A 26,655-nucleotide genomic window follows, 5' to 3' on the forward strand; every position below is an offset into this window, starting at 1 on the left:
GTGAGCCACCGATCCCACATCCTGCTCACAATGCTACAGCCCTTTGATTCTGAATGTGACCCTTCTAGTGAATTTGCTGCCAAGGCGAAGGCCCTCACTGTGTGAGTGGCAGTGATAGAAAGAGACAGAGGGGCAGCGTGCCTCTATTCACAGCCAACATATACATTAGCATATCTCCCATAGCGCGGGTAATGCACCTAGCCACCTGTAGCTGCACAACCCACACTCGGCAGCTCTTTCCCACCCACTTCATTTACTGGCTTCTCCAGAGTTTCTTGCATTTACATTGGTGCTTGTGTACAATGGCATATTAGGTACATTGTAGATAAATAAAAATTGATTTTGGAGCCAGGGGGTAATTTTTGTCTTTGAACAGAAGGAGGTATCTCATAATACTGGTTAATGAAAGTAGCTTATATGTGATAGCTGTGTAGCCTGCTATTATAATACAGTTTTTTTATCATAAATTTGTGACTTTAATCTCAGAGAATATCCAAGTTTTTTCTTGGAATATTACCCCCCTCCCCCCGGTTGTCCGTGTGTGTGTGTAAGCTTTCTCACTTTTGACGCCAACAGAAGCGTGTTATGGCAAACAGTTTTGAGCTAATGAAGTGAGCATTCTTGAATGGCAAACAGACATAATTTCTTATGTGTAGAGCAATGCAAATGGAGCTTGATGATCCTCAGATGAATAAAATTTAGAAACACACGACAAAAAAACAGCATGACTAAGAAAATGGCTGCTTTGACTGTTTCTGGGTGTGTTTCTGACTTAAACATCTTGTGCATATTAGAAAGAATATCAAAATTCAACTCGAGAAACTTGTCATAGTTTGCTCTCTCTCTCTCTCATGTTAACTTCTTAGAGGAGGGGTTTCGTTGAGGATAAGGGGTAAGAGGAGTGTCCTGAAGGCCAGAGGGAGCCTCCTCCAGGGTTGTGATTGGCTGAGGCTGTTGCGAGTGAGTGCCGGGGAGGCCAGTAGGAAGGTGAGTGGTCTGGGAGCCTGCTTAGGGGCAGGCAGCCACAGAAAGCAGCTACCACTGCCTCTTAAAACTTAGGTACTCCTCATTACAGCTCCAGACTGATAGAGAGAAGGGGAGGGCTAGAGACAGAGAGGGAAGGAGAGTGAGATATTCTGAACAGGAAAAGTTAGACAATCAGCAGTGCCACTTGTGTGCTCACCATTCCTGCTGCCTGCCCACTCCACTACCTGAGGCACACATATACACACACACAGGGAGGTGTTTCAGGGAGGCTTAGAGGGCTGACTCTCCAGGGAAGAAGGGAATTAAACACTTTTGTTTTCAATCCATCGCGTCCATACTCAGGACACAAAAAGGGATTACAGCTTGTACGCCTGTCCCACTTGCCCCTTTCTTCTCTCTGCAATTTGTCTTCACTGAGTTACTTTGGAGACTTTGGATACAACCTTCTTGAATTGTTGATTCGAGCTCTGAGAGGCATGGCACATGGACAAAAGAGCCCCAGGTGGGCATTAACCCAGGGTTCCTTCAGCTTGGCACTGGGCCTGTCGCTCTTCTCCCTGCTCCTCCTCCTCCTCACCGTCTCGGCCGCAGATGAGTACGACTACTACAGCTGGCAGTCGGACAACTTCCACAATGGCCGCTTCTATACCAAGCAGCCCCAGTGTGTGGACATACCGGCTGATCTGCGCCTGTGCCACAATGTGGGGTACAAGAAGATGAGGCTGCCCAACCTCCTGGACCACGAGACCATGCCAGAAGTCAAGCAGCAGGCAGGCAGCTGGGTGCCCCTCCTGGCCAAACGATGCCATGCTGATACCCAGGTCTTTCTGTGCTCGCTGTTTGCACCGGTATGCCTGGACAGGCCCATCTATCCCTGCCGCTCGCTGTGTGAGGCCGTGAGGGACAGCTGTGCTCCGGTGATGGAGACCTACGGCTTTCCCTGGCCAGAGATGCTGACCTGTGACAAGTTTCCCATTGATAACGACCTCTGCATCCCCATGCAGTTCACTGGGAACCACGCAACTCAGCCACCAGGTAGGGCAGCTGCCAGTACAACACACACCCTCATTCAAGCATTCTCACACACAAAAACATCTACACTTGCAAGTCCACAACAATTTAACTAAATAAAATTTTAGTATGGCTCCTAAAGAAGTAATTGGTCAAAAATTTGAATTATGGCTTTAACAGCAGGTAAATACAGTACAGTTTGTAAATAGAATACAGTTTGTCTCTGCATTGCAAATTTCAGGAATTTGAGCCATCTCACTAACAACATTACTTAGACAGACGAGTGTTCAACAGCCTGCAGAGCCAGAGTGAACAGTGAGAGCCTGAAAATGTCTGTAAGGCTTATATGGTTTCCCCGCACTGCAATGATGACAGATGAAGGTTTAATTGAGAGACTATCCAGAGGAGGTCAGTGAGAGAGACAGGAGCAGGACGAGGCTACAGGGGAAAGTTCTTGAGTAAGTGGATGCTTCAGGACGGCTCCCTGACATCTACATACGCCTCGGGGAGGGACAGAGACAGACTGAGAGAGACAGACAGGAGACTGAGAGACTCCGGCTGCCAGATCACTCGCTGAGTTAAGATTAATGGACTGTGATGTTAAACACATCTTAACTGAAAAGGTGACACAGGCCCACATACATCCGCACACACACATTTATCAGCAGACATCCATCAGCAGCTAATCACTCAATCTAACAATTGAGTGAATGGAGACTGTTGATTTCAAGCTCTCGCACATGCAACTCACAAGCTGGTCTGCAGAGTGTCAATAAAATGAACAAATAAACCTGAGATGGATGGAATAAGAATGACTACTCTAGGGTTTCTGCAAGAGATCTGATTGACAAAAACATGGAACATGTTATATAATTTTTCACAGGCAGTGACTAAGAGGACAGACAGATGGGCCAATAGTGAGCTGTGAGGGGGTCAGTGGGAACTAAATAGAGGAAAAATAGGTGTGTGTGTGTGTGTATGCACCGCGACTACTTAAGCAGCCTCTTCACAAAAGCAGTCAGTGCTGAGAGGGGGAGAGAGGGAGTTGATGAGAGTCTTTAGACAGTGGAGGGGGACAATCCCCACTGTGTCCCTGCCTACTAGGCCTTTGTTGGGTCTGGCAGCCAGCAGGCCAATTAGCTAGAAGGCCAATTACTGAGCTCCCACTAATTAGTCGACATGACAGGACAAGAGAGGCGGGCAGAGAATGGGAATTGCAAAAGTCTGATTGTCCCTGAGAGAACCCAACGGAGACGAGTGAAAGGAGAGGGAAGCAGGAGAGTAGACTGAGTGTATAGAAAGGGAGAAAAGCTGCTTCCTGCAGCATAAAAACGTGTCTGCCTCTCTGCTTTCAATAAGGACCCAAAGAAAATGGTTTATTATTCTCATTATTCCACTTCTTGCCTTTAACCATTCATTGTCATTTCTTATCTACTTAGGGTGAACTGCTCCTGCATGTTAAGAGCATTTCATTTGACATATCTAGTAAATGTGTTTTTCTTAACTTGAGTTGCGCTTTGATAAATTATACTGATTTACTAAAACACTAAAGTGAATGCCAATAATACCAAAACATAATTTTAGTCCTGTCAGTCATAACAAGCTGTGTGACATATATTTTTTTCAATAATGTTCAAAGCATACTGCTATCTAATCTAGCCTCTTTAAAATAAAAGTGGGGAAAGATTGCTGTGACGACTCTGGTGAATTCATGCAGAGCTGACTTATTCCATTAGGGAAAATTGCTGTTCTGTTTTTGTAGGACTGGTATCAACTATGCGTCACTTTGGCTTTGCAGAGCCATAACTCATTCTTTTACATGCTCCCCGAAAGGCAGGCAGCTACAACTACATCCGTCACCTCCTCAAACAAGGAACTGTTTGTTGATCGTATCTAATCAAATAATAATCAGAGGCGGCTAGATTACAGAAAGTGGTGCGAGATCAGTGCAAATATGTAGATTATATGCAATTTTATGCAGAGAGAAAAATATGAAATATGTTTAGTAACATTTTTGAAGAATAAATCAAAAATGGAATATTGGTTAAACAATGAATTGGTTTAACAATCAAATTTGAGTGTGTGGTTGTGCATGTTTGTGTGCGTTGAGTGTGTGTTTTTGAAACTGAGACTGAACCCATATCACTTGTAGCCCGAAGGCTCAGTCACTGACATTTTGTTAAGAACCAGAGATTCTCAGATGTGCCGATGAGGCCATCCTGAGGACAAGCTTTTGGCTCTAAAACACACGCACACACACGCACACGCACACAGCCAGAAATAATAAAAAGGAATTTTAGCTAAGAACTGTTAGACAGTCCCAGTTTCCTGGGAACCCTCAGTGTCAAGGGACATGAATGATTCTCTTCACACAGGATCATATGAGGACTCTTGTGGCAATCCAGGTGAATCTTGGGTAGTTGGATCAATCACAGGAATTAAGTGCTGCTCTCCCAGTCTAGGAGGCCCAGATGCTATCTGAGCTATTCTGCAATTACATGATATAGCACTGTTCCAGGGCTCCTGTGGAAAGTAACAGCACAGAGTTAGATTCACTTTCCACCTATCTGTCATAGCCAAAACTGAGAGGAACACCAACAACACCTGAGCCCAGGTTGTGTGTGTGTGGAAGATTTTTTGGCATTTGTGTATGTGCATTTATTGGAATGTTTGTGTGTGTGTGTGTGTGTGTGTGTGTGTGTGTAGCAGGGGCCCATGGGGTGTGATTATGTGAAACACAAGTCTGTAGATATTATACCAAGGAAGACAAGCAGACTGCTGACAAAAGAGGGCCCAGGCATCCCAGGAGCGAAAACAGCCAGCTGAGCACAGCTCATGCCATGCATCAGCTCCACCTTTATGGATTTAATGAATGGATTTAATGCTACCTTTAGCTACTGTCAGCATCAGCATATCAACAGGTATGATACGTAGGAGTCTGGACCGTCTGCTTAAGTGCATGGGGTAAACTAAACCATAACACCAATTGCAAGTTTCCGCGGAAAATGTTCTTCAAGACAATATGCACGTTGTCCAGTGAAAGTCGTTGAAATTGCATGGTGTGAAAGATATTGTCTGTCCTCGCCGTACTCATTGATGCGGCTAGTGTAAGTTACAACCGTGCTAAAGGAGACAGGCAGCGCTGTCAGGTCTCCAGCAGCACAATGGCCGCTACTCATGTGGCCCTGGCTGCTATATGAAAGGGAAAATGTGATCCAATGCTCTGTGCATGGAAGACTGCCTCGGCCTTTTGAGAATGTATTTTCTCTTCTGTATAGGATTCCTACAGATGCAAGGAGCGTGCTGCATTTTAGGGGTCCCAGGGGCATGCCTGTGGGCCATTTTTAAGTCCTCCTCTGTCTGTCTGCATGCCGCATTAAAACAGATGTTAGGCCCCGCAACATAAATCACACGCTGCATTTCATCTCCGGTACAGTAAGTGTTGCTGCTCGTAACTTAAAGGGCCCAAATGAGGCATGAGATAGTGACCCGTGCATACTTTAAATGGAACATTCTTCCCATAAAAGTTCCTGTGATGCTCAGGCTGCAGGGCATAAAGGTACAAGACACGTCAGGGGATCAGATGACGATATTGTCAGATCTGGATATCTTTACGTTTACGTTTACGTTTCGTCTATGTTTTTGTAAAATGCTGCAAACATAAAATGTGATTTACGTTGTGAATGTTTGAAGTGAATGAGAAGGATTCCTGAATGCCATGTAATGACAAATGGAGTCTTTTAGGACTCAATTGTGATTGGGTGAGGTGTTTTTGCTCTTGTTGTCACTTAGTGATGACTGTAATTTACATTACTGAAACTACAAAATTAAATAAATGCACACAGCAATTTCCTACTGCACCAAATTACAACAAAATGACAATGATGACATCATCAAAATTCTGTAATTGTTTGACAAATGATTTGTTGCATCTTTATCAACAACATCGGAAGTGTTCTCAAGCAAGATTAAGAACTTGTTTTCAAACAGGCTCTCTAATTTGTTTAAAAAATACGAGAAAAGGGAAGAGACAAAGACAGTGAGAGGGGGACAAGAGACAAAAGATACAGCAGGGGAGAGAGGCTGATATAGAAAAAGTGATATTAACCTTAGAGCTTTGACTAAGTGAAGCTGTGCACTGAAATTACTGGACTCTTGTCGCACGTCTTTTCCACTCTGGCTTGCTGTTTGAAGATTAACAGGGGGTCGTCACCCTGCTTCCAATCATACTTTTCTTCTTGTCCTCAATCATCAACTCCCAACCTCCTCTTCATCCTCCACAACAGCTCTGAGAGACAATATCATAACATTTGTAAGTGTAATTAGGAACATTAAAGTTTCTGTAATATCCCAGCATGGAAATTACAAAAAGCAGCACACAAGAGTCCAAAGTCAACCAAAGCAAGAACATAATTCTTACAATTTAATCACATTGCATGGCGAAACATTCCTAAACTTCTTTGAGATGATGGCAAAATACATTACTGACCTAATGTCAAAATATTTGCTGAGTAGAAATGTGTCCAGGAAAAAAACACACCAAGCCACGCAGCAGTGATTCCCATCAGAACATTACTGACTCCCCCAACGGAGACCAGACCGTGATGAGGGCAGTCGTCGCTTAATTGATTTCTCAGCGGCGTCCAAATGGTGGTTTTTGGTCCAAGCTCAACTAAGTTTCACGGAGGGACTGCTTTCTCCTGACACATGCTCTGGCATGAACACAACTGGGCCTCCTGCCAGCATACCACCCCTGTGAAACCAGAATGAATTACTGTGGAGTCTGAATGAGACGTAACAGCTTTTAGGGAATCATTCAAAACAGACAAATCGAGACAGAGTTTTGGCATCTCTTGATCTGTGTGTGTGTGTGTGTGTGTGTGTGTGTGTGTGTGTATATATATATATATATGTGTGTGTGTGTGTGTGTGTGTGTGCGCACGCGTTTCCATGCTCTTGCCCCAGTCTTCATGTCAGCACCAGACAATTAGAGGCCTGACCCTGTATGTCTCGCAGGTCTCCCGCCTGTGAAAGCATGGGAACCGTCAGAGGAGGAGAAACTGGCACTTACTACAAGAACGTGGTTCAACTCTCTCCAACACACACATACGGGTACATACACACATTCATAGTCTGGGTGGTGGTTAGCGGGTTCACCTCCCCATGACCAAAGCAGGGAAGCATGCTAAACTTTGACCCCACTCATTATCTGCCAAGACGCTGCGGTTTGGGCTGGGGTGATAACCTTTGAACCCTGACTTTTGACCCAGGGGTCTGGGCTGAACTGTGCTAGAAAAATCTTGTGTGTGGGTGTGTGTGTTTCCACAAGTGTGTGTTTGTAAGTGTGAGACACGCAGGAAAAGAGAAAGAACAGAGATAACATATTTTGGATATTGAGGTGAGCAAAGATTTTGCTCCCCCACAGGGAGTTGTCCTGAAAGAAAGCTGCCTTAATCAGCAGGTCAGCGCTGTTGTCCTTTCAGACAAGTTTCCGCTGATGATATTTCCCTGCCCTGTAGATGTATATAGGTGTGTGGGGATGATTTCTATACCACATCCTTCTCTCCCTGACCCGTTCTAATATTATAACTTGTTCTTTTGGCTCAAGGCTCTGTTTTGTGGATGAGTGGACCAATATTAGATAGTGTACAGCTACAACCAGGCCCTCTGGGATTACATGGAGTTTATGTAGTATTTGTCATAATAAAGTTATATTGAAGAGCCTTTGGAGAAAATTGCAAGTTAGTAAGAAGCATGTCTGTGTGTGTTTGTGTGTCTGAAAAAGAACAGATTGGAAGTGGCTTGATTAAGTCAAAATATCATGATAAAAACCTCACATTTTCAAACATATTGCATCTGTTTAATGCTGTATACATTAAAAAAGTGTAAAAGTGTAGAAACAAGCAAGATTTTGCAGTACTATCTCTCTCATGCTGCATCTCCACCATGACAAGACAACAACAATCACAAATATCCAAATCAAAGTTTGTGAGGCTAAACAAGCTTTTGAGCAAAGCAGGCATGACCATAAATTTCTCAGTTAAAAATAAACTGAACTTGTTGCTTTGGTTTCCCCTTGCTGTTTCACAATGTGTGGTTGGTATGTGGCCTGCATACTGAATCACTTTTCACCATGTTCAGCTGCTCCTGCGGCAGCGTTTACCTTTCTGCGTGGCCAAGACCACGCCTGTGCCACCAAAATATACAAGGGCCAGAATAAAAACGTTTTGTCCAGTGTAATCGCAGGGCAAACATCAGTCAGCCTGCTGGACTATATATTTGCTCTGCAGCAAATAGCTTCTGACAAGAGGAGGGGGGCTGCAAATAAGTGCCTCTAAAGTGCTCAGGACTTAACGATTTCATACTGACATGGCTTAGGTTTTACTGACTACACTTGACAAACAATGACCTCAACTCAGGTGTTACTTATTAGTTAATTATTAGCTAATCTGGCCTTAATAGAACCATCAGAAATGTGATTTGTTATTTGGTTGTAAATGACAAATTATTTTTCTGTCCCCTCAGTGTCAAAGGTGTGCCCTCCTTGTGACAATGAGCTGAAAGCAGACAACATCATGGAGCATTACTGCGCTAGTGACTTTGGTAAGTACCAGCAATAAAAAGAGTGAACCGTGAGTGAACAGTAGGATGGCCTTGTGCACACCAGTCACAGTTTCATATGTATTAAATCACAAGTGCAATTGTGTGAACAAAACATTACACCACAGGCTTAATTAGGAGTTATAAGGCTGTTTCACGAGGGAATAAAAAATGAAAGAAAGAATGTGAGGAGACGCAATATAAAAGGCACAGGTATGTGCAAAGTAACATGCACACACACAGTCTTGTCAATAAAAACATCCATTAAAATATTATGTACATAGTTCTTTGTCAGTGTAAAAATGTATGCAAAGCCTTAGATTTAAAAGACAAAAATGACACTAACATCAGTTAACACTTAAATATATATAATGCCAATAGTGTTGTAAGTACTTAAGGTAAAATAATAAGGTTTGGGCTTTATGTTTTTTTTTCATTACATATTTATTGTTTAAGTGTTTGATGGTCTTTTCCGTTAAACCGTAAGTTTTCCAGCATTTGTAGAAAATGGTCAAAATGAGCACAGACATGAGCGAGCACAACACACATTACTTTTGCCTACTCCCTCTGCTAGCATAACCATTTTCTTCTCATAGTTTGATAAATTAATTTAACAGCTTTCAGACCCCAGTGTCCATTCGACATCATTTTCTAAACTTTCCGGCAATCAAGTTTCACCACAGTAATGGCCTGCACACAAAGCCAGAACATAATTATTCCATTATTTCTGCTCATCGAGGCTTTTGGCCCATCACACTCCACAGCAGCTGAATGTCTGCTTGCATGGACTATTGCCCCAGTCTTTAGAGTTAATGATATACTGCTCTCTATTTTCTCTGGTCATAAGATTCTGAGCACTAAACTAGACATGTTAGAACTAGAAAAAAACACATAACCTTGGGAAACTCATGAAGAACACGGCTCATGTTTCTGAACAGATTAGTGAGAATAATGTAATTGAAAATTAAATGTGGCCAGACCGGTGCTGAAAAGCATATTTCTATGCTGTAGTGTCCCACAGAGGAAATAGCTGCAGTTTAAAACAGACCAAGTTTTGTAATCTATCTTCTGGGTGTTGCCCACACCTACAAAATGGCCTAAATATACAGAACATGACCCATTCTAAATCATGGATGAATTACCCATCACATCACACCCCACAACAACAACAGAATATGTCTTGGTGCACATTGCTCACACTCTAAGCTGCAGCCAGAACGTAGGCTCATACCCATAATTAAACATGACTTTACCAAATCAGAGATATTTATTTGTCTGATTCAATTCAGAATTACATATCTCAATCTTAACAACACAAAGGTCTTTCGGGGGTCAGAAAGCGACATGGGAGATTCTTTCGGTTCATTAGAATGAAATATGATTATATGTGAAAGCAGATAACCAGCCATTCATACACACACACACTTTATTGGTCATTATTGTGTGTGACTGGATAAGACGTGAAGATGAGTAGAGAAGTCAAGATAATCATGACGTATGGATTTGGAGATCAAGGCAAGAATGACGCTACAATGTTATTCTATAGGGCGATAGCTGATTACAGCTTGATCTCACGCCTCATGAATTTGGTTATCTATTCATCTTCGGACACTGTTCGCCCTGAGAGCATTTTGTCTTCGTGTTTTATTACAGTCTGCTTTTGATGTCTGATCTCTCCACATTCCTTGTTGTACCATCCAGCAGCATGGCGCAAATGACAAGAGTAGAAAAGAAAGGGGGAGTGGAGTGAGTCTGGCGGAGTACAGACATGAAGCCGACACCTGGTTCGTAGGGGAGGTTGCTTGCTTTAGCTTAAAGAAAACCTGTTTCTCCTCAAAATGACAGCTCACTTCTCTCTCCTTTTCTTTCCACGTCTACCCCTTATATAAAGACGTGGGCACAACTAAGTTGTGTCACAAGGATACTGGCCAGGCTGCACAGCAGGCCCCACTGCATCACTTATGACTGAATATGAGTGGGCAGGGCAGGGAAGCAGAGAGGAAAATCATTTTATCCTTCCTATCTTTACTGAACCTACACATATACACAACGCATTCATTCACAAAAATACGCACACACTTGTATGCACGCAAATGCAGCACATAAACACACGCCCTCCCTGAAGGAGCTGGATGTGAATCAGGATGCGAATGAGGGGCAACTCAACACACACATTCCTTCCTGAACATGCTATCACTTTGCATGTAGTGTTTACGTATCAGAATGTACCAAGGGATGTTTATGCAACTGTAGACAAGTAGGCGAGAAGTGAAATGGCGATCTTCCAGCAGGCTTGCGTACATAGCGATGCTTCATACCGACCCTGCGCCTTTGCCCGACCCGTAATTAATTTCACCTGTCAAAATGTTCACCCAGAGAATTCCTCTCTCAAATGCTTGGCAGTTCAATTTTAATATCTCACATGTTAAAATATGAAATTATAAACACAAGGCTCGACAGGAAATACAATTCAGTACTTTATTAGGTTGATCAACCATAGTTTGCTGTAACCAAACTCTGCACATGCTGAAAACGGTGCACAGAGGTGATCTGTTCTGTATTTTTTTGTTTTAAACAAGATAGGACTGTAAGCACAAAGTAAACGCAAGATCTCAATAGTGGAGCATGGGATATTAAAATGTATTATACATAAATGATTGTGGTCCCATGTAGAAACATTACTGATGTTATAAACAGAGCTTTAGACTCAAGACTTGAAACTTGGACGCAAGTCAGGTCCGTCAAATCGGAATTTGAGACTTGACTTGGACATTACTGATGTGAGACTTTACTTCAAACCTAACTAACCTAGATATCCAGTTACCTAGTTTTCCTCGTTTGTTCTGGTCGCTGTTTACATTCCACCTCAGGCCTGTGTTAGTGAGGCGTTACTATACCTGGCCGACCAGATAACTAACGTGGAGAAAAAACATCCAGACTCCCTGCTCATAGTTCTTGAGGACTTTAACAAAGCAAACCTCAGTCATGAACTTCCAAAATACAGACAGCATATTAAGTGTCCCACCAGGGACACTAACACACTGGACCACTGCTACACAACATTAAAGGACGCCTATCGCTCTGTTCCCCATGCAGCCTTGGGACTCTCTGATCACAGTCTGGTTCATCTTATTCCGACACACAGGCATAAACTGAAATCTGCTAAACCTGTTGTAAAGACTGTGAAAAGATGGACCAATGAGTCAAAGCTGGAGTTACAGGCCTGCTTTGACTGCACTGACTGGAGTGTTTTTGAGGCTGCAGCCACTGGCCTGGACGAACTAACTGACACTGTGACATCTTACATCAGTTTTTGTGAGGACATGTGTGTGCCCACTAAAACCTTCCGCACATGCAACAACCAAAAACCCTGGTTCACAGCGAAACTCAGGCAGGTTTGTCAGACCAAGGAGGAGGCCTTCAGAAGTGGGGACAGAGTCTTGTACAACCAGGCCAGGAACACAATGACTAAAGAGGTCAAAGCTGCAAAGAGGTGCTATGCTGAAAAGTTTTCAGCCAACGACCCTGCGTCGTTGTGGAGAAGCCTACGGACACTCACAAACTACAAGAGACCATCCCCCAACACTGCTGGTACTCAACGACTGGCAGACAAGCTGAATGGTTTCTACTGTAGGTTTGAAAAGCCCAGAGTCACACCTCTCCCCCACTCCAACGCCATCTTCAAACAGTCACCTTCCCCCTCTGACCTCTCACCTGCACTAAAGATCTGTGAAGAGGACGTGAGCCACCTCTTCCAAAGGCAGAAGATCAGGAAGGCTCCTGGACGGTGGTGTCTCACCATCGTGCCTGAAAATCTGTGACTGACAGGAGTCAGCAGGTGAGACTGGGTAATATCACATCCAGCACCCGGACTATCAGCACTGGCGCCCTCCAGGGTTGTGTGCTCTCCACACTGCTCTTCTCCCTCTACACCAACGACTGCACCTCAGGGGACCCATCCGTCAAACTCCTGAAGTTCGCTGACGACACAACGGTCATCGGCCTAATCCGGGACGGTGATGAGTCGGCCTACAGACGGGAGGTTGATCAGCTGGCTCTCTGGTGCGGTCAGAACAACCTGGAGCTTAACATGCTCAAAACTGTGAAGATGACCGTGGACTTCAGGAGGAGCCCCCCACTCTGCCCCCCATCACCATTCTAAACAGCCCTGTGTCTGCTGTGGAATCCTTCAAGTTTCTGGGATCCACTATATCCCAGGACCTGAAGTGGGAGCCCAACACTGACGCCATCATCAAGGCCGTACTTCCTGCGTCAGCTCAGGAAGCTCAACCTGCCCAAGGAGCTGCTGATCCAGTTCTACACAGCCATCATCCAGTCTGTCCTCTGCACCTCCATCACTGTCTGGTTTGGATCTGCCACCAAAAAGGACAGGAGCAGACTACAACGGACAGTCAGGACTGCAGAAAAAATAATCTGCCCTCCATTCAGGAGTTATACATTTCCAGAGTCAGGAAACGGGCAGGAAATATCACTGCAAATCCGTCTCACCCCGGACACAACCTGTTCCAGCTCCTCCCCTCTGGTAGGCGCTACAGAGCTCTGTACACCAAAACCAACAGACTCAGGAACAGTTTCTTCCCACAAGCCATCACTCTGATGAACAGCTGATTTCTGACTCACAGTGTCAGGAAAAATTCCTGTGCAATAACCCAGTAACTCTGTCTCTAATCAGCACCTGTTTACTGGTTTCCACGTATTATTTATTTATTCACCATTCTCTATTTCAGTGCTGTTCATACTATGTTCATACTATGTCATATTGTATATACTGTATACCAATACACCTCAGGTCATAGGTCTTATTTATTTTTTCCAGCATCCTTTGCACTATGCTCCATTACACTGTGTACATGTATGTGTACCTGTATATCATATCCACTTTCAACATGTACATAATGAGAATAGTTTACTCTTGCATCCTTTGCACTCTGATTACTGCACTATTTGTCAATATGTCTATATTGTTTTGTTCATAGTGTGTATATTAGTGTTGTCTACTCTGTAGTTTGTGTCTGATTTTATTTTATTATTATTGTATTATTATTTTATTATTGTATAAGTAAGCACATCGTGAGCAATGTACAATCCTGAGTCAAATTCCTCGTATGTGTACACATACCTGGCAATAAAACTGATTCTGATCATCTGATGGTTCTGAACAACCTAAAAGCTTGATTTAAAAGCAAAAACATCCCAGGGAAATCCCTGCAAAAATGAAAAAATAAGAACCAGACAGGTCTTCCATAGCCATACAGCTTAACAATTGCAAGCACTTGGTCCCAGTTATGTAAAATAATAACAAAAAAAGGTTTAACCCAGTTATGAAAGGTAAATGTTTACTTGCCAAGTCATTTAAGACTTGTTACTTGGACTCACTCTAAAGGGCTTATATTTGACTTGAACTTGTCTCAAAAAACTTTGGTTGTAACTCCAAAAACATGTCCTCCCTTTCTTTTATGGGGTTTCCCTAGGTCAGACAGGATGCAGTTTTTAATATACCGCTGGAGAGGTTAAATAATGATACTCATGAGAGGTACAAAATAGCTGTTTCTTTGGCACAGCACAGAGCTCGGTGCTGGTCTTGCACAAAGAAGAAATGTCACAGCTGCTCAAAGTGGAAGGGAACAGGGGAATCAGAGTGACACATAAACAGCCTCTGAGTGTCTGTGTTTAATAGAATAAAAGCTGAACTAAGTAAAAAAATAACTCTCCCTCTCTTCTCCCTCAGCCCTCAAGATGAAAATCAAGGAGGTGAAGAAGGAGAAGGGTGACCGGAAGCTGATTGCTGCACAAAAGAAGAAGAAAGTGTTGAAGCAGGGTGTGCTAAGGAAGAAGGACCTGAAGAAACTGACCCTGTACATCAAGAATGGCGCCAACTGCCCGTGCTCCCAGCTGGATAGCCTGGGCTCCAACTTCCTCATCATGGGCCGCAAAGTGGACCAGCAACTGCTGCTCATGTCCATTCACAAATGGGACAAGAAGAGCAAGGAGCTCAAGTTCGCCATCAAGTATATGAAGTCCCATCAGTGTCCCACCTACCACACCGTCTTCCAGTGATGGGGCAGAATCCACGATTGCTCCCCACACTAGATCCTAACTCTCGTTTCAGTAATGAATCCCAGATCCCTGCAAAATCAGTTACCAGCCCACTGCATAGTCCTACAAGGGGTCGCAGGGTGTTTTTTTTATTTTCTCAGCTTTACCATGAATCGGGTAGTCAAGGGGGTCCTTCCTGATCTGCTTAGATAAATCAGACATATTAATGTTGGAGAAAGGAAAAGCCCCAAAGAAACCATAGATTTTATAACAATTTGGGTGATATTTTATTTCCCAAAGACATTTTGATCTACCCCCTGCTATTTAATAGAACCTTCCTTAACAATTCTACCTTTCTATTTTGATATAGTAGAACCAATCACTTGTATGATATTTTACAGCAACTTTATCAATTAGGCAGTAGCTTTAAGAAATGGGAATGTAAAGATCTTAGGCAACTACTGGAGGGAAAACATGTTTGACAATGTAATGATTACAGACAGACAGACTGGAAAGGGAGCTGAGTGGGAAGGCAGGGTTCGTTTCTGTGTAAAAAGAGCTGAGAGAAACGACACGCTACAGTATATGTGGGCTATGCAATGGGCCAGTGCACACACTGGCACAGAGCTCCCAGGAACAACATCAAAGCAGAGAAATGTAATGATCCACTTAACTGTATGTTTCAATAATGTATAAAGTAGGTAATCCAAATGAATATAGAGGATTAGAAAACTGGGCTTTTTTCTTTTATCCCTGCTGGGAAAGAAGACCGACGGAACAAGGCAGACTGACGGACTGGATGATGCTTCCACTGACTTTGTACAGCACCGTTTTTTTGTGGCCTGAAAGAGGGAAACTTGAATATTTTTGCTTTTTTAATTGGAGAGAGAAGGTGGTTAAGGCAGAGAAGACATCGTTCGGAAAACAGGTGGAGAAAAAAGGAGAAAGAAAGAGAGAGAAAGAGACTCTGGACAGAACCAACAATGTTGGGTTGATAAGTCTCTGATACTCGCTGTTTTTCACTATCACTCTTCAAATGTTTCTTTTTTTGTACTTAAATTTTGGAATTTGCTTCAGTTAAATGTCTGTATGAAAACAAAAATCATACACACAGGCATAGCACCTGAATTCACTGTTGAAAATTCAACTCTGACAATATTTTCTAATCAGATAACCTGTAAGTAGTTCTGTTACTGAAATACATATTTGTTTTACAAAAAAGTAAATGAATAAAATATATTTGAAATTTTTATAAAGAATATTTCTTTGTAATGTGCCATTTCATCATCATTATGAGTAAACTACAACCTGCACACTCCTGTTTGCTTCATTGAAAAAATGCATTCTTACATAAGACATTTAGTTCTTATTTGATTAAATTACTAATATAATTATAAATTTTCCTTTGAAAAAACAGAAAAGTAATGGAAAATGTTCTGCAATTAAGATTAAATTGCTCCTATAGGCTGATCCGATAGAACAGGAAACTACTTTACTGCTATCAATCCATAACAGTCCAAACAAGTTCAAAATCTTACTTTGATGAACAATTAATACAATTTTAGGATTCACAAATATATGAATGAATTTATATATAAATATACTCTCTCCACAAAAAATATTTTTCATTGCACACAAAATAATTATTGCTGTATATAAATGTAAAACAAATAAAAAATAAGGTTCACATGTACATTTCTGATGCACACACAAATAATTATTTTAAATAATAATAATCCGTTTAATTCCAAATATTTCCAAGCAATTTGAGTACATGCATTTTATTCCTTTGACCTCCCTAACACAAAACCTTTTTAATTTTATGTTAGTTAAGTTAGTGAAATATTAGGTTTTGTACTCGGTCACAATAGTGACCAGTGGGAAACAGCATAGTCCATACGTTATGTTGCCAGTAGGTTGTTTAACAATGTTTTCCTTTTCAAATTAAAAACAGCCAACTCATTTACAAAAACATCAAATTGGAGAAGTAACTGTGATAGATTGACCTAACAGTGACGAACATCATTGCCAGAAGATGAGTTGGGTATATCATCCTGCAAGTTCAAGTAAAAAAAAACAAACATTAAAAAAATGCATTTTAATTTCAAAAACATTCAGCATATCAGAGCAGGCAGACATATACTCTCCCTTAGAAAATAGTGCAGAACGTACTAGGGCAGAGCATACTGTGTGTGCATTCCGCAATAGGGCCCCATAATATACATGTACCCTGCAGGTGATGAAAGGCTCCACAATTCATACCCAAACCGGGTTGGTTTGCTCCTGATGAATTGCTTGCAACCATACCTACCATAGAAGGTAGCATGCTTTTGTCAACTGATAACCATTTTGGGTACAGCATCATTTTGTAATACTAATTCAGTGCACTGAAGATGGGCCGTACTTTGTAGAAAGGGTCGTTCACCTCTGAGTTATCCACCAGATGGATTGAGGCCATTATCTCATCAAAGCGATTCTTTCTCATTGTATTTGAGATTGCTTCATTGTAGTCATCAGGGGTCATATGACCAAGACATGTGCTGCTGCGGCAAGTGATGTGAGAAGAACCCCATAGAAAGTCAGCAACTCATCCATGTTCAGATTGGTTTGCACTATATAGATATTTGACATACTTAATAATAATTATTCAATTAGCTAACCGTTTATCCAAAGCTACTTTCAATTACTATATATGTCAGACGTTACATGCCTCTGGAGCAACTAGGGTTAAGTGTCTTGCTCAGGTACACATTGGTGTGTTACCGTGGAAATCTCTCACACCTGTGTCTTAGCCACTGTTCGACACCCCTCAATTGACATCTCTAAATAATTGATTTTTATGAACTTCTGCCTCATCCTCCAGATAGTTTACCTCTAGATTGCCATTCAATAGTCTACCTATCTGAGCCATCACTATCATACTCTATTTCAACTACCACTGGATAACAACCAAAACCTGTGTTTTCAATTGAAGCACTACCGGTCAATATTGTGACTGTTAACAAATTTACTCCGCTTATGAGCAAAATATATATGCAGGAGTATAATTCTCAAAATCAGTAGTAGACCTCAGTTACACTCGGCCCCACACAGGGCCCTCAGCTACATAAAGCCTGAGCTACAAAACCAACAGTATCTGAAGTTAAATAGTAAAGGGGTGACAAAGGCAGACAGCAGGCTACAATGTAACTGACCAACTTCAAGAAAACCACCCAGATCTTCAGCACTCCAGAGGCACATTAAACCAAATCACTGCATTATAAAACATTTGTCATTTCTGTTCTCCAAAATGCAAGATCAATTGTGACACTGCATAATGTTTATTGTCTTCCGCCCATATTTCCCGAAAATGTGGAGCCTTTTGGAGACTGTTCGAAGTGGGAATGCCAGTAGAGGGATGACCTATTTCTAGCTGATTGTGTAGATAGTCCGTCTCTAGACAGTAGAATGAAACATGGGTGGACAGGTATAATGGAACAGGCTGGCGTTTATGGGAGACTTCAAAGCCGACATATTCTCTGTGAGTGATTGGACATGATAAAATTCAGATTCCATACAGTCAGAGAAGCCTTTGTGGGAAAGTTGACCCCATGCTCCAGAGCTGAATCCACTCTCATGCAGTAGATTACATAAAGCTTAGAGGGAAAAGATGAGCAGCTTTCATAAAACAAGACATAGTAAATCAGTTAACTCAAAGTGGAGGGAGACAAAAAAGACAGGGTGACAAAAAAAAGAGGGACTTGGCTGGGTCCCACAGACACCCATCAGCACCTCCTCAAAGGTCACTTAGTGAAGTTAATAAGTACCTGATGAGGGACCAGCGACACACAAAGAAAAACACACACACACACACACACACACACACACACTCACTCACTCAAAAAGACACACATGTTTGGAAAAATAAGACTACAAGCTCCCATTGTCTTACTTTCCTCCAGTGAGAGATCAACTCAATTAAACATCAGTTCCATCAAATATACATGCACTTTAACATTGATTGGTTACAGAAGAGTAGTGCATAAAGGACATCACCACACACACATACACACACACAAACCGTAAAAGAAGGGCCACATTGTCGGTTTTTATTGCAGTCACTGATAAGCAGGACCTTTTTGACAGTTGAATAGTGGCCGTCTGTCTGGCTGTCACCTGCACAGACTCACACATTCCTCAAATGTCACTCACACACTGTAGAAAATATTCATCTTAACAAGTCATACATTATCATATAGTGTACATTCCAGGAGTTGATGTTTGTAACTTGCCTTTTCATTTAACATCATTATCAAACTTTCCCCTCAGACACCCACTTATTCGGTGATTTTCTACATTTTCCATAATTTCTTTTGACTAAACCCAGAGAGATGGGTGTGATCGACTTACAACTTCTTTTTTCAATATTTGAGGAAATATTTTCCTCGTGTGATAAAGTTCATTGGGGAATTGAGCTACAGAAGGCTGCATGTGTGTGCTGTAAATCAGATTAACGGTATATCTTTACACTGACCGACACTAAAACCAGTGGCTATCAAATGTAGATCTCTTCCAGTAATCTCTTTATCAAAGAGGTTTTATATGATTGATGAAGTTGTGGACAATGCAAGAACAACAAATATCCAGTCATCCGATATTCAATACTGGATTTTGTAACTTCACTGTAGTTTCAAGAGTTGAGAGAGCAATGCAGAAAAACTGAGAGTCTGGAAGGAACCCCTCCCTCTTTGCTTCTGGGAAACTGACTTTATCGTCTTTGGACAAGGTATTGTCAACTGGCAACAAATTAAATTTTTCTTAAACAACTAAAAACACTTTCAATAACTGAAACTGTTTTGATTGCATTTTTCTTCTTTCTAGATAACATTACTTTATCAAGAAAAGACAGAATAATCTCAACATTTGGTTAAATTTTTTCATCTACTTTAAACTAAAACATGAATCTAGACATTAACATGCATTCACACACCAGTGAGAGCACACGTTAATCAGATTTGACTAGTCTACCTCAACAGAAAGAGACCATTATATAACATTTTGGAAAGTCATAAGAGTTTCTATTAGTTGCAGCATGCCTCTCTCTACCCACCACACAAGGTACCATTAAAACAGCATTAGACGGTAAGCCAACATCCTTCTGGTCTGAACCACTAGACCACCTGTCTGCAGGAAGGGGAGGACAGAGAGATTTGTACATTAATTTAGAAGAGGAGAGGGTGGAAACAGCAGCACACGGACAGAAGGACTATACTGACTCCGAGCCTTGGCCTGTCTTGCTCAGTAAATGCATTAAAGATGTTGCGTTTTGTTGTGCGCGTGTGTGATATGCGAGTTTGTTGATGTGCACAAGTGTGCCGACTCTCTTTAAAAGTCCTAGAGCAAGCCAGGGAATCATTTTCTCTCCATAATAAAGTCAGAGTAACATTCTTCATGTGGTACACGCACAGTGAGAAGGCTGCTTTCCGCACCAGTGCTCTCATTTGCATGCATACTTGCTCAAGTTTAAAAGCCAGAGTAATTTTCTCAGTCATGATGAATAAGAATGATAAAGCAGGACTGTTTAAATAATGTTATTTCCTAACCACTGCAACGTGGAGTCTGAACCATTTAACAATGCATGTGGAATATGAAATGACTGCTCAGAGGGATAATTTTCTGTTCTCTGTGACACCCTCACATTCACACTAATGTGTCATTTTACATCTTGTTAAATGATTTCATACTGGCGAGTGAGTGAGTGGATGCTTTCCACTCTGCTAATTATGCTTCCTCCCTTACTCGCCCTGCAGGTACTGCAGGTGTATCCTATGCAGAATTTACCGGATGACAACACCCTTTTGATCGGAATCTGTTTATTGATTGGTCAGCTGTGTGATGGGAGAGTAAACAGAACAGCTGGGTCAAAAGCAACATTACTACAATATTAATAATATTGCATGATTTGTAATACTGTAGATTAGGGGTGCACCGATCTGATAGTCATATTGGATACTGACTCAAATAGCTGGATCGGGTATCATTGATAAGGGGGCTGATCTATTCCATTATGCACATAGGTGTGCTGTGTGTATGTGACACTTTTGTCTCTGTGTGCAGTGCAGTCTGCTCATTATCCACGCCCACACCGAGTTCTACAATGCGAATAATATACTAATGGTAAGCTATGTAGTATACTATTACATGAAATTATAATCAATATAGTAACAATTTATCATTAAATTATACTTAGTTATTTATTAATTAATATTAACAGTATACTATTAAATTAACATTATGCTTTTTATGTTTTATGTTATAATATTATACTAATACAGTCATTTGTACTAGTTCCTCCTCTAGGTTGAGGATAGTGCCTCTGCAGTAGACAGATGTAGATTTGGCCAGAACCTGGATGCCATTGTGCCAATATGTCCTTCTAGCCGCCTCCTCCTGAGAGCAACACGTTCCCCTTGTTTGTTTGACATCTGTTTTACTAAAGTTAGTGTTACAAATACTGTTCAGTAATCTTGTTTACATAAAGTGCGCTGTGGGTTGTGTGGGTGGTGCTGGTGTCTCATGTATCCGACCCTGGACAACACTCAATAACATATGTGTTACGCCATCATTTAGTTGTACTGTTGAGCAAAGCAAGTTTGCCCAAAAAAGTTTTGTTATTTATTTGATTTGGTAAATTAAAAACAGTATTGTACAATTCTTATGCTCATTTAACTTAATTCGAGTTGAGAATTATACGTTTCAAAATTTCAGTATTTTGCAGGTAGACTCAAGCAGACTCAAGCATTTGCTACTATAATTGCAACATTGTCCACAATAATCAGAATATGACTTTTTGTCAAAGTCATGGAGCCTAATCTGAATCATTACTGAATCAGGAAACAATTGTAACTTTTAACTTTTATGTTTTCTTCATAAGTCAAAAGGATTTTCTTATTTTCCATTCCAGTAACTACATCTTTATGGCCATCGCTATTATTTTCATTATATATATAATAGTATATATATACTATAATATCAGCCTGAGCCTGAAAAGGATGTCTTTCACAAAATCTTTGGTAATAAACATATTTTTCTATTTGTTTATTTATACTTTCTGCCCTGATGTCTCAATTTATTTTATATATGTATAATCAGTGTTGGAGCAGTAATCATCAACTGCCAGGCATTTTATTTTAAACTGTTATTCATTTCTACACAACTGATAGTAGTTGACTTCTATAAATGTAAAAGTTTCCGCCTTCTCAAAGTGATTGACTGACCATTATCTTCCTCGTATCCCCGCTGGGAGGAGCTAAGATAAGAGGGAAAGACAAAGAGAGGGTGAGGGAAGCAAGGCGCCATGTAGAAAAGCACCCAAAGCACTGGGTAGGTCCACTCCAGAGGGTGGGGGGTAATGACCCTGAAGCTGTCGCAGACTGGCGCAGATGGGAGTTTTGCTCATCATCGTAGGACCTCTCACGCCCACACAGATCACCGGTGCACTGATAACAGATCAGATAAACGCCACAACAGCAGGTTACAATTTCAGATTCACTTTCTCCCTGCTACTTTAAGAGAAGATGTCTAATATCATTCTCACCTCATCTGTCAGTACCACAGGAGCAATTCCCTGTAATGGGCTATTTCAACAGGCTACTTAATGACACTGTTACAAGTTTTTCTTGGTGTACACCTTTTTAACATTTAGATAAAATGCGTCTCAAACCACCTCCGGACGTGGAAACGAATTGCAATATGGTGTGGAGACAAACTGCAATCTGACTGCTCCAGCCAACTCTGAGCAACCAAATTAGCAATCACCTCTCAAGTTGCGGGGTGATGATGGCACAATGGATAAGACACATGCCTTTGGTGAGACCTGGGTTCAATTCCCCACTGTGACCCATCTACCAATGTGTTCCTGAGCAAGACACTTAACCCCTAGTTGCTCCAGAAGCGTGCAACCTCTGACATGTATAGCAATTGTAAGTCGCTTTGGATAAAAGCGTCAGCTAAATTAATAAATGTAAATGGTTGAAGAAAACGATGACAATGCCTTTTGGCTGCATTTACAACTTTTTTTGAATAAGATAGCTATCCCATCCACCAAAGACGCATGAAGTGGTAAAAGTTTGAGAGGAGTAATGAGCAGTGTTGGGCAAGCTACTTGGAAAATCTAGTGAGCTAAGCTACTAGCTACTCTACATTAAATTAAGCTTCACTACACAGATTTTATAGTTAGGTCTATATATATATATATATATATATATATATATATATATACTTATATTGAACCAACTTCATTCCACAGTAGCAATAGAAGAAAGACTAAAAACCTGCTCCAGAGTGTGTGTGTGTATGCGAGAGAGAGCTAAATCAGACACACAGAACTATCCTACTTACTGCTATCATTGCTGCTAAATGTATTTCCTCATGCAACAAACGGAGAACCATTGTTTGTATAAAGTAACTTAATTATCACATTATTATCATTAATATTGTTTGTTATTTTAATAATTGTTCCTTGAAAAATTCTACTGCTTGTCAAAAAGCAAGACATATTTTCAATGTAACATTGGCATATATTGTGTTTTTGTTGTTTTATTCTTCTTTCTTTAGTTTATTGTTTGTATGTGAATGTGTGCTCTGGCAACATTGCAACCTGAACAACCTAAACATTCATGGCAATAGGCCTAAGAGAGATACAGAGAGAGAGAGAGAGAAAGAGAAAAATCTCTCGTCATTTCATGGAAACAAGTTTCTGCCACTACATATCAAAGTTTCCTCCTTACTAGGGGAAGAGGTGTCCAGACTGGACCCTGATCCTTCTCACAAGGTCTTACAAAAACTATTACAATAGAAAGTAAACTCAGTCGCGCGTGTCTTTATTCCCCTGCAGCAAAGTCGCAGACATCAACCCAAGGATCGGTATGTGATGTCACCGTCACACAGAAGCGCTTCTGCCGGCTACACATACAGGTCCGTGGGTGGCAGTGGCGTCACTTACTGATCTTTCAGAAATGCTTGGGAAAATGTAGCGTGTGCGGAAGCTACCACTCTACTCGGTCAATGAAAGAGCTTCGTTACTGAAAAGCTATTTGATTCAGAAAACAGCGACGCTACCACCAAGCTACTGAGAAATGTAGTTAAAGTAGAAACGGCGCTACTTGTAGCGACACTACTGCCCAACAGTGGTAATGAGTGACAGTTCAATTGTAAACATTCCTCTTCTTTCTACTGGTCTGTGTCCCACACTGACTCCTTGACACAATGACACAGTGACAATGACATTCAAGGCCTGTCAGCTGGCCTGTTGTATTGGGGTGATAAGGTCAGATCCACAGAACTCACAACACCACCAACCTGAGGAAAAGAGGGCAGAAGAGGCTGAGGGAAAGAATGAGGGGGGAGAAGGGACTGCATAAGAAAACAACCAAGATGCTCTCAAGGGACCATGGCTCTTGGAAACAATCACATCGGCCTCAGTGTCTCCTCTGCAGTGGAAAATGAATAAATTAATAGGTGGAGTAGAAGGCCTCCCATGGGCAGGGTCCTGAAGCCATCTGTGAAGGACATCAGTGTGTCCCAAACCCGCTGTTTCACCAACGGAATCAACATGTCAGTCTGGAGATTTACAGCCACACGGAAAGCACACACACATACACACACACACACACACACACACACACACAAACACATGCCCTCGCGCACACAAACATCAAAGAGGATATATTCATAGGTGTAGTTAAACACGCATCGACATGTATTTATACAGAAGCATGCCAGGATGCAAACGCACAGACAAAACAAATATTGGCGGAAACATAAGTTCATACTCCTCACACACCCACATGCATGAACCAAACACTTGGCTGGCTCGGAGATTTACACCCCTTTGGAAAGACAAGCATCAGCCAATAAATAAATCTGTTTCCCTGGAGACCTGTTGACCTCCCTCACTCTCTTTTTTGTCACATACACAACAGCAGAGGGTCAAGGTCAGGCAGGGATGAGCGGAGGGTCAGAGGGAGGTGAAAATGTGTGTGTGTGTGTGTGTGTGTGTGTGTGTGTGTGTATGGGCATGCAGGCTGATAAAACTGTCAAAGTGGAGTCAAAGCCCTCCTCTGTGGCTGGGGGTTAGCAGCCTCCATGTTTTGGCAGGAAGGTTGTGAACTCTGACCCCATCATACCACGGGAGACAAGGAGGTCTCGTCAGGTGGGACAGTGGCCACTAATTGACATAATCTCCCATCTCCTTCTTGTCAGTCTCTTTTCAAAAAGACCAGTGTAATCGGAGCAGTTCACGAGCGTGTGGCATTCTGCCATTGTTAGGTGGAAATAGTCCCTGTGCTAGCTGTGCCATCAAGTGTTCCCCCTCTCTTCCTTCTGCCCTAGACTGAACACAATGGGTTCTTAAAGATACACAGATCAACTGTTTAGGGTCTTAAATGACTTGTAATCAGATTTTTATTGAGGTGAATCTGTTGGTTAGGGCATATTTGATGCAATCAGGACCAGTGGTGTATGCAGATTATCCTGCAGTGAGAAAAGATTGACCCCCTCAACAACTTTGGAACTATTGGCAAAGTCTGGTAAAGGCACCTATGTAGTGTGTTGCAGTACAAGGCTTACCAAAACATTGTGCACTGGCAGAATTAATGAGGGTTTAGCTCAAAAAGGAAGAAAGAGGATGAGCCAGACAAAGTTATTATCATAAACAAAGACGAACGAAATAACGAAAACTAGATGTGAAAAAACATTGTTGTTAACGGACATATAAATAAAAACGAGGCTTTACAAAAAAACGATAACTAACTAAATCGATATTGTAAGTTTGCAAAAGTAACTAAAAGTAACTAAAATGAAAGAGTAAAAGTCCTTAGTTTTCGTCTATTTATTTATTTTAAGACCGAAGCCTACATTTCGAGTGGATATGAAGCCGGGGGAACTGATGTTGCGGGGCAGTTGCTCTTGCCGGACCGGCAGTTTAGTGGTTCGCGCGGTGATTAGAAATTAGCAAAGTCCGATAGGCACCTGTCGGTGAGCCGTGGATGTGTTATGCTTTTCTCCGCGTGAAGAGCTGGCCGTGTGGCTGGCCCGCCACAATTGCTTTATCCATCAAGAGAGCGCAGGTTCAGGGCGGCGTCTGGCTGCAGCGTAGCAGCTGGCAACCGCTGTTACCACGAGAACCCCATGTAACGTGTTAACATGTTATGGGGAGGCTAACTTTGCCAGGAGACCCAGGTAGGGATCGTCTGCGTAGTTGGTGGGTTTTGAACATGTTTTATATTATCTTTTATACATAGCCTACATGTGTACAAAATAATATGAATGCAACAACTGTACAGACCTATGTTTAGTTTAGTTTGGGTTGTAGGTAGTGAGTCACTGTCTTAGTTTTTCTTTTTTTTTCTTCCTTATTCTGTTCTGATGGTCTGGCTTAGTGCTCATCCTGTGTGGGGGATAAAGTTGCTCCTTGCCCATTGATTGTGAGCTCCCCTTGTACTGGGTTAACTGTCTGCTGGTCATTATATTTACTGCATGTCAGCCAGTGTGTGTTTTATGGGCACATTCATATCTCAGCCAACTTGTCGCTTTGTGCTTTTAACATAGAATCTATTTTTTGATTTAATATAGGTTTACATTTTAATATAGCCTAGCTGCTTTCCAGTCATACTTAACTTCAGTGTGCTAGGCACCTGTTGTTTGTGGCTCCAAAGGGGGCTTCCACTATCTTCCAACTTCTTAGCTGTCCATCACCTACATTTATTGTATTTCACCTATTTCACCTTTAACTAAGAATGATAGAGCTAGAGACTGATGTAATGAATTTCTTGGGACAACTGGGTAGTAGGATTAGGGTAGTTTGCTCTTAGGGTTTTCTGTATGTAGGTTTTAAATTATACCGTAGATGTAGCATGTGCTTCATAGATTTGTAGCATTTATTTATACAATGTGTTAGTACTTCAAATATATATATATATACCACATTACTCCTATTTTAGCTTCATTTCACTGGCTCCC

The 26,655-nt window shown here is 41.6% G+C and overlaps 1 protein-coding gene across 1 annotated transcript; it reads left to right on the forward strand.

Annotated features, from left to right (window-relative positions):
- The first annotated feature begins 1,060 nt into the window (after nucleotides 1–1,060).
- On the forward strand, nucleotides 1,061–15,965 carry sfrp5 (secreted frizzled-related protein 5). The gene is made up of 3 exons (XM_038737745.1): nucleotides 1,061–2,022; nucleotides 8,524–8,601; nucleotides 14,348–15,965. The coding sequence occupies exons 1-3, from the start codon at nucleotides 1,464–1,466 to the stop codon at nucleotides 14,674–14,676; spliced, it is 966 nt and encodes a 321-aa protein (XP_038593673.1). The 5' UTR covers nucleotides 1,061–1,463; the 3' UTR covers nucleotides 14,677–15,965.
- Nucleotides 15,966–26,655: the final 10,690 nt, after the last annotated feature.

Source organism: Micropterus salmoides, unplaced genomic scaffold (assembly GCF_014851395.1).
Source record: "Micropterus salmoides isolate LMB-PRFRI ecotype aquatic unplaced genomic scaffold, ASM1485139v1 Ms_hic_scaffold_22, whole genome shotgun sequence".
In the NCBI taxonomy this organism is placed as follows: domain Eukaryota; kingdom Metazoa; phylum Chordata; class Actinopteri; order Centrarchiformes; family Centrarchidae; genus Micropterus; species Micropterus salmoides.